The sequence below is a fragment of the Petromyzon marinus genome, chromosome 67, assembly GCF_048934315.1.
Source record: "Petromyzon marinus isolate PM22_M1 ecotype Great Lakes invasive population chromosome 67, UKy_Petmar_22M1.pri1.0, whole genome shotgun sequence".
Classification (NCBI taxonomy): domain Eukaryota; kingdom Metazoa; phylum Chordata; class Hyperoartia; order Petromyzontiformes; family Petromyzontidae; genus Petromyzon; species Petromyzon marinus.
The window spans coordinates 4,907,097-4,915,992 of NC_133733.1; the positions used below are offsets into that span (position 1 = coordinate 4,907,097).

Sequence of the window (8,896 nt, forward strand, 5' to 3'; positions counted from 1 at the left end):
GTTGAGAACCACTGCTCTCGACACAGGACTGTCTAACCTAGAGCCTCCCTCCAGGGGAAATACGTCCGCCAGCAGTGGCTAGGAGATGTTAACTACCTCGCCTGGTATGCAGGAGGTAGTGCGTTTTATCCCCCCCCCCCACCCCTGACGATGCCTGTTGCTGGATATTTGGAGTCTGTGGTGTCTCTCTCTCATCATCATCATCATCACGGTGGCTAGGAGATGTTGACTACCTCGCCAGGCATGCACGAGGTCGTGGGTTCGATCACCGAACCTAATGCCTGCTGCTGTATATTTGAAGTTTGCGTGTCTCTCTGTCTCTCCCCGTGGTCGCGTGGATTTTTCTCCGGGTCCTCTGCGCTTTCCCTCCACATTTAGAATAAACATCGAGCGTTTAGAGTATTTGGCTGCTGCTATCAAATGATGATAAGCTATCATACGTGATGGCCAGGGTCGCTTCTGAAAAAGAGCTGCATTGCAGCTCGGTGGGGCCTTACCTGGTAAAATTAATTCAATAGTTGAGTTAAAAAATGTATCTGGGCCGGTAATTAGTCGCTTTGAGTTGGAAATCACTGAGCGAGGGGTGGGGGAGAGAGGGCGTCGGGGGGTGGGTGGGGGGGGGGGGGGGGTCCGGCTCCCCGTGGCTCCCCCCTTAACGCTGCCATTGAGTCTTACCGACGAGTCAAAAGGAATTACATTAATCGTTTCAAGGGCCTCCGCGCGCTGCTTTCTACGAGCGCACCCGCTCTCGTCCGTTTGTACTGCTCCGTGCCCTGACCGCGGGGAGTTAACCTCGCCCCATTAGATCCCCGCGTGAGTGAGCGCACGCGCACGCGCGTGTGTGTGTGTGGGGGGTAGCGGCGGCGCTGGTGGGTTAGCGCTACGCCGCGCTACGGATCCGCCGACACCGAGTTCGATTCCCGCTCACCGATCATGGATAACAACCAAAACGCCGCCGCCGCCACCGCCGCTTGACTACATTCATGCATTACTGACGCTCGCGCGCATTCGTTGGCAAGTGTGCCAACCGAGATGGAAATTATTATCTGGATCGGTATCTGGGGCCTCCCCCTAGGTCGACTCAGCCTCAAACGAGTACCCGGTGCGGTGTAAAAAAAAAAAAACGTCGCCGCCGCCGCCGCCGGGGAGACAAAGGCGGTCGGGCGTGGTGCTGGACACCCACCCCCCGCGTGTGCCGCAGTTGCCGCCCGTCGTAGGTGCTGCTGTTACTCGCTGAAGACACTTGCCCCGATCGTATGCCTAAGGCTACAGTGGTGGTGGTGGTGGTGGCGGCGGTGGTTAAAAAAAAACGTCAGCCCACGTGTGTGTCTACACGTCGAACTTATTTCGCATCGTACATAGCCAGCCGCGCCAATCGGAGGCGCGTACGTACGCATGCACGGTATGAATCCGGCGACGCTAATTTTTTTTTAATCATTATTCGCTCCCTCACGGCCAACGTCGACGGCGAATGTGTCCGAGACGGCAACCCCGGGCGTCCCGCTCTCCACTCGGTGGATTCTTGTCTAGAAAACGAGGACCCGGTGTGTCTGTGTAAACATCTCAGCACTGGGGGGGGGGGGGGGTACACGAAGACGGCCGGCGGTGGCGTTGGCCGGCCGCCCCGCCCCGCGTTTGCCGTGCCGGGCCTTCGTAGGCGCTCGCTAACAGTACTCGCCGCAACAGTCTGTCACAGGCTACACGCGGGGTGATCTTTGTCTTGCTAGTGGTTGGCGCTACGCTGCGCTGTGGACCCGGCGACCCGGTGGTGTTCGATTCCCGCTCACGGCCGACACCGGCGACGATTATCTCAACCGGTCCTGGGCCTCCCTTAGGTCGACTCAGCGCTCAAATGAGTACCTGGTGCGGTGGTGCAAACACGGTGCTGCCACTCACCGACAGCGCTCGCCTCCACTGTTGCTTAAGGCTGGCCGGGCGATCTTTGCGATTTTAAAAAAACAAAAAAAGGGGCATGATCTCTTATCGATTGTGCCGTCACAATAGTGGCTGTTTATCACGGGCCGCTTTGGGACTAAAACGAAAATCATTTTATTTTTTACCAGGCAAGGACCACTACTGAGCTGCTGTACAGCTCTTTTTCAGAAGCGACCTGGACCATCGCAAATGATAGCCAAACGAAAGTGGCTTATCACGTGGACGTTCAGAATCAACGGATTTTGATTCTACACGTGGAGGGAAAAACCGGGGGACCCTGAGGAAAAAAATCCACGCGACCACGGGGAGAGAGAAGAGAGAGAGATTGAACACGCAAACTTCAAAATACAACAGGCATCGTCAGGGTCGGGATCGAACCCACGAACCTCCTGTATACCAGGAGAGGTAGTTAACGTCTCACCACGGGGAAAGAGAGAGAGACACGCAGACTCCAATTATACAACAGGCGCCTTCAGGGTCTTGATCGAACCCACGACCTTCCTGCATACCAGGCGAGGTGGTTAACATCTCCCAGCCACCGTGATGATGATGAGAGAGAGAGAGACGCCACAAACTCCAAATATACAGCAGCAGGCATCGTCAGGGTCGGGATCGAACCCACGAACCTCCTGTATACCAGGAGAGGTAGTTAACGTCTCACCACGGGGAAAGAGAGAGAGACACGCAGACTCCAATTATACAACAGGCGCCTTCAGGGTCTTGATCGAACCCACGACCTTCCTGCATACCAGGCGAGGTGGTTAACATCTCCCAGCCACCGTGATGATGATGATGAGAGAGAGAGAGAGACGCCACAAACTCCAAATATACAGCAGCAGGCATCGTCAGGGTCGAGATCGAACCCACGAAACTCCTCCATACCAGGCGAGGTAGTCAACACCTCCCAGCCACCGCAGTGCCCCGAGCGGGCCTGTCACTCGCACTTGCCTTGGACGCCGTTCGCTCCGGCGGCTGCGTGGTCAGGGAGTTGCGCGCCAGGCGCGGTGCGCGCCAGCTCCGCCCGTTCCCTCGGCTCGCCAGGCTCGGACATCGTCCGCAGAGTCCCAAAACCGGGGGTCGCTGTCGGAACGCGGCCTGCGGGCGAACACCCCGAAGCGACTTCTGTCGTCACGGTGCCTACAAACGACGCCGCGACGCCTCTCCCCCACCTCGTCCAGGAGGGGCGTGTAACCGTTGTCGCGCCAACTCCGGGGTCGTCCTCGTAGCGGTGACGGCGGCGACGGCGGCGGCAGCGGCGGCAGCGGAACAAAGACGGTCACCGCGTCGCGCGGCGCTTTCATGCGGCCGTCTGGAACGGTTCTCTTCCTTCAACGTTCAGAGTGTTTGACGACCGCTATGAATGGCCACGTGACGATGACAAGTTTAGATTTTAGTCTTTGATGAAGAATGCGACGGATCCTGTTTACCATCGGCGGCACCACCACCACCACCACCCCCTCACACCCGCCCTCGACGTTTGATGGATTTATCCAAGCGAGCCTTTGTTTTTTGATCCGAGCATCCGAATCAATTAATCACCGCTCAAGGGGGGGTTTTGGCGGGAAGGGGTTGGGTCGCAACGCCGCTGATTGCGGGTTGACGAAGACAGAGAGACAAAGAAGGACGTGAGAGGCGGTGGGGAGGGCGGAGAAAAGTGATTGCCGCTCGTGAATAACAGCCAAACGCCGCCGCCGCCGCCGTGGCTCGCTTGACTGTATTAATGCGTTATTGACGCTCGCGGACATTAATTGGGAAACGTGCCAACCGGGATGGAAATATCAACGAACAAAAACCCCGCGGCGGTGCCGTTAATTAGATGCCACGGCGTCGTGTCTTTGTGGGTTTTTTTTTTTGCGATCCCCGTCGCAATGTCTGCATTGCTGTTTTGACTTTTTGGTTAGAGGCAAACTGCAAGAAGAATAAGAAGCAAAAAAAAAATAACAACGTTTTTTTTTCTCTCGTGCATTGTTTCATCTAAACACACAGCAGACAGCAGACGTGTGTGGAGAAGACAAAGATCCCCCGTGCAGCCTTCAACAGACCGTTGTAAAGGGGGGGGGCGGGTGTTGTCAGAGCGAGTAGCGGAACCCACGAATGCCGGGCACGTCACACGAGGGGTTTGGCGGCCAGCGCCACGACGCGCTGGAAGCTCATTTTGAGGGCTGAGTCGACCTAGGGGATGCCCGGGAGCGGTTCGGGTGTTCGTCTCCGGTGGTAGCCGTGAGCGTGCATCGAACTCGGGTCGCCGGACACCAACCCCCCCCCCCCCCTGTGCACTGACTACTGCACCACCGCTCCCCACTGCCGCGTGTCAAAGACAAAAATCTCCCCGCATAACCTGAAGAGGCTGCCGCTGGGGCAAGTGCTGTTGGCGAGCGCCTATGAAGGCCGGCACTGTGGCACACGAGGGGGGTGGGTGGCCAACACCACCCCCCTGGTTGACCTCTGTCTCCCCCAGTGGCGATGTTTAGCACACCGCACCAGGTAACTCACTTGAGGCCGACTCGACCTAGGGGGAGGCCTATGGGCCGGTGTTGCCGGCCGTGAGCGGGAATCAAACTCGGGTCGCCGGGTTCCGTAGCGCAGCGTGGCGCTAGCTGCTACGCTGCCGCTCGCCACACTAATGCGTGATGGACACGCTCACACGTGTGCGCAAACAACACGATTGTAAACCACAGATGCAAAAGGTGACGTGCAGCAGTAGTGTCGTAGTTACCATTCCACTTGTTTTTTTATGCTAATTCCTCTGTCAAGGCACCTTAATCCCTCTCACACATTTCGATTTAAAGCTTTCGTGACAGCGCTGTCCTCCAGACAGTCTCGTCCCCTTCACCTGATGAAGGCCGCTTGTGTTGTGGCCGAAACGTCGTGAGAATGTTATTGTGTTATTTTATTTTATCGATTTATTATTTTATTCTCATTCTACGTGACTTTACCGAAAGAACCAAAGAAGACCCTCTCACACAGCTTAACGGTCGTAGTCTGAGCTTGGCTCTGTTTCACTCCAGCGCAGTCTTCGAGGCAGTCTGGTCCCTTCACCTGATGAAGGCCGCTTGTGTTGTGGCCGAAACGTCGTGATTTTTGTTGTTTTATTTTTTACCTACGTGACTTTACCGAATAGAACCAAAGAGTATGGATCCTTGCAGTCACGAAAGCTTCAAATCTAGAATTCCACATATTATTGGTTCTTTCGGTAAAGTCACGTAGAAGGGAAACAATAAAATAATAATAAAAAATATGAAACGATATTTTTTATTATTTTATTGTTTCCCTTCTACGTGACTTTACCGAAAGAGCCAAGAATATGAATCCCTGCAGTCACGAAAGCTTTAAATAAACAAAAAATCATTCCACTTTGCTTACCTGGGAGTTTGCTCGCCGAGTCTCGAGACTGCCAATGTTTATTTCCGCAGTACGGGGGGCGATGTTGCTCCTGAAATGATCAGAATCAGAATGATTAGAATCTTTACGTACCCTGGAGAAATCCGATGAGCTATGAAGCTCTTTTTTTTCACAGATGGCCAGTCGTGTTCAAAGATGTCCAGCGGAAGCCCAATTGAGTTCAACAATTTTCAGTGCACTTTTTAAGGATTTAGATGTTTGCTCGACAACGCTCGACATTGTGTGGTTTGTTAAATTAAACTAAATGTTTATTTTTTTTTTACCAGCTAAAGCCCACTGAGCTATCAGCTTCTTTTTCAGAAGTGACCTGGCCAAAAATGAAAGCTTAAAGAAGTTGGCGGCTTATCTTTACATGGACATTTATAGCAGTACACCAATACTCTGAACGCATGTTTTAAAATGTGGAGAGAAAAAATCGGAGTACCTGGAGATGTTAACTACCTCGCCTGGTATGCAGGAGGTCGTGGGTTTAATACCAACCCTGACGCCTGTTGTACATTTGGAGTTTGCATGTTCTTCCCGTGGTGAGATGTTAACTATCTCGCCTGATATGCAGGAGGTTGTGGGTTTAATCCCGACCCTGACGCCTGTTGTACATTTGGAGTTTGCATGTGCTTCCCGTGGTGAGATGTTAACTATCTCGCCTGGTATGCAGGAGGTTGTGGGTTTAATCCCGACCCTGACGCCTGTTGTACATTTGGAGTTTGCATGTGCTTCCCGTGGTGAGATGTTAACTATCTCGCCTGGTATGCAGGAGGACGTGGGTTCGACCCCAACCCTGACGCCTGCTATATATTTGGGAGTGTGTGTGTGTGTCTCTCTCTCTCTCTCTCCCTGTGGTAACGTGGATTCTCCTCCGGGTTCCTCCGGGGGTTTCCCTCATTTAGAAACAACATCACGCGTTTAGAGTATTGATGATGATGATGATGAGCCGTCACTTGGTTGAGCTGCTATCATTTGTGATAGCCAGGTCGCTTCTGAAAAAGAGCTACACAGCAGCCCGTCTTACACCTGGTAAAATAAAACAGAGTAGTCTTTAGAAATGGAGAGGCAGCCAAGAGGGAGACAAGGACATCCAAGGGCGGAGATGGGGCGATTAAATCATCTCGCGTGTAGTACAGCAAGTGGGATAGAGGGCAGCGCCATCATCCAGCAGTGGAGAGATAGATGAAGAGGATGAGTAAACGATTGTGGGGAGCGGTGGTGCAGCGGTTAGCGCGCTGTGTGTGGGGAGCGCTGGTGCAATGGTTAGCACACTGTGTTACAGTGGGGAGCGGTGGTGCAGTGGTTAGCACACTGTGTATCACAGTGGGGAGTGGTGGTGCATTGGTTAGCGCGCTGTGTGCGAGTGGGGAGCGGTGGTGAAGCGGTTAGCACACTGTGTGTGTGTGGGAAGCGGTGGTGCAGTGGTTAGCACACTGTGTGTGAGTGGAGAGCGGTGGTGCAGTGGTTAGCACACTGTGAGTGGGGAGCGGTGGTGCAGTGATTAGCGCGCTGTGTATCACAGTGGAGAGTGGTGGTGCAGCGGTTAGCGCGCTGTGTCAGTGGGGAGTGGTGGTGCAGTGGTTAGCACACTGTGTGTGAGTGGGGAGTGGTGGTGCAGTGGTTAGCACACTGTGTCACAGTGGGGAGCGGTGGTGCAGCGGTTAGTGCACTGTGTGTGAGTGGGGAGCGGTGGTGCAGTGGTTAGCACACTGTGTCACAGTGGGGAGCGGTGGTGCAGCGGTTAGTGCACTGTGTGTGAGTGGGGAGCGGTGGTGCAGTGGTTAGTACACTGTGTGTGAGTGGGGAGCGGTGGTGCAGTGGTTAGCACACTGTGTGTGAGTGGGGAGCGGTGGTGCAGTGATTAGTACACTGTGTGTGAGTGGGGAGTAGTGTTGCAGTGGTTAGCGCGCTGTGTCAGTGGGGAGTAGTGGTGCAGTGGTTAGCACATTGTGTGAGTGGTGATCGGTGGTGCAGTGGTTAGCACACTGTGTAAGTGGGGAGCGGTGGTGCAGCGGTTAGCACACCATGTGTGAGAGTGGGGAGCGGTGGTGCAGTGGTTAGCACACTGTGTGAGTGGGGAGCGGTGGTGCAGCGGTTAGCACACTTTGTGTGAGAGTGCGGAGCGGTGGTGCAGTGGTTAGCACACTGTGTGTGTGGGGAGCGGTGGTGCAGTGGTGAGCGCACTGAGTGGGGAGCGGTGGTGCAGTGGCTAGCACACTGTGTGAGAGTGGGGAGTGGTGGTGCAGTGGTTAGCACACTGTGTGTGAGTGAGGAGCGGTGGTGCAGTGGTGAGTGCACTGTGTGAGTGGGGAGCGGTGGTGCAGTGGTTAGCACAGTGTGTGAGAGTGGGGAGTGGTGGTGCAGTGGTTAGCACACTGTGTCACAGTGGGGAGCGGTGGTGCAGCGGTTAGCGCACTGTGTGTGAGTGGGGAGTGGTGGTGCAGTGGTTAGTACACTGAGTGAGTGGGAAGTGGTGGTGCAGTGGTTAGCACACTGTGTATGAGTGAAGAGTGGTGGTGCAGTGGTTAGCGCGCTGTGTGTCACAGTGGGGAGCGGTGGTGCAGCGGTTAGCGCACTCTGTGTGAGTGGGGAGTGGTGGTGCAGTGGTTAGCACACTGTGTGTGAATGGGGAGTGGTGGTGCAGTGGTTAGCACACTGTGTGTGAGTGAGGAGCGGTGGTGCAGTCGTTAGTACACTGTGAGTTGGGAGCGGTGGTGCAGTGGTTAGCGCACTGTGTGTCACAGTGGGGAGCGGTGGTGCAGCGGTTAGCGCACTGTGTGTGAGTGGGGAGCGGTGGTGCAGTGGTTAGCGCACTGTGTGAGTAGGGAGTGGTGGTGCAGTGGTTAGCGCACCGTACCGTACGCTATTGAACACGGCCAACATCAGTGTTGATTATCGCCAATCAAACCGCAATGACCGGAATGGCGAAGTATGGTCAAACTACTGCTGAGGGGATCGTGTTGTGGTCCAGATGTCTTGTGACCCCTCCGAATTAAATTTAAAATAAACATTTTTCTTCCTTTGCATTATAATTACCGTTTTTAAATAAACTTTACTATTAAATGGGGTGAGGGGGTTATTTTAGAAGACATCTGGAACCATACCCCCGGTACAAAACTAAATAGCCGTGAGGATTTAAGCCCTTCAATAACGCAACAGTTAGCGTTTAAGCGTACGCAGCACAAACAATACACATTGCGTCGTTTATTATAAAACAAAAACAAATTAAAAGCGGGCGAATTCAATTTTTTTCTTTTTTTTTTACCTCAGAGATATTTACACATTCGACACTCTCGTATGGCGCGCAGCACCAGCAAAGTTACTGCAACTAATTATCGGCACGCCGGGTTTTTTTTTGCCTTCCTGAGGCGAAACCTCTTTGCAATTAACACGGACTCGCTCGTTTAAGGGGTAAAATTGTAATTGTAATCGTAGTTGTCGCCTCACCTTGCGTCGTCGATGCGGAGAGAGAGAGCGGGCCGCTCCGCCGGTTGTTGTTTAATGTTAAAGGCGCCGCGTTGCCGTGGAGACGGTCCAGCGGGGGCCCGCCTCGCGCACCGCCCGTTCCCGCCAA

The 8,896-nt window shown here is 54.0% G+C and overlaps 1 protein-coding gene across 1 annotated transcript in view; it reads right to left on the bottom strand.

Annotated features, from left to right (window-relative positions):
- Positions 1–8,896, bottom strand: part of LOC142906582 (dynein axonemal heavy chain 2-like) — a 397,319-nt gene extending 388,423 nt beyond the window's left edge. Inside the window, exons 1-3 of the mRNA XM_076054728.1 lie at positions 8,770–8,896; positions 5,299–5,368; positions 2,884–3,030 (exon numbers count right to left, since the gene is read on the bottom strand). Of these exons, the coding sequence (XP_075910843.1) occupies positions 2,884–2,986 (103 nt within the window). The 5' untranslated portion in view covers positions 2,987–3,030; positions 5,299–5,368; positions 8,770–8,896. The remainder of the gene's footprint in view (positions 1–2,883; positions 3,031–5,298; positions 5,369–8,769) is intronic.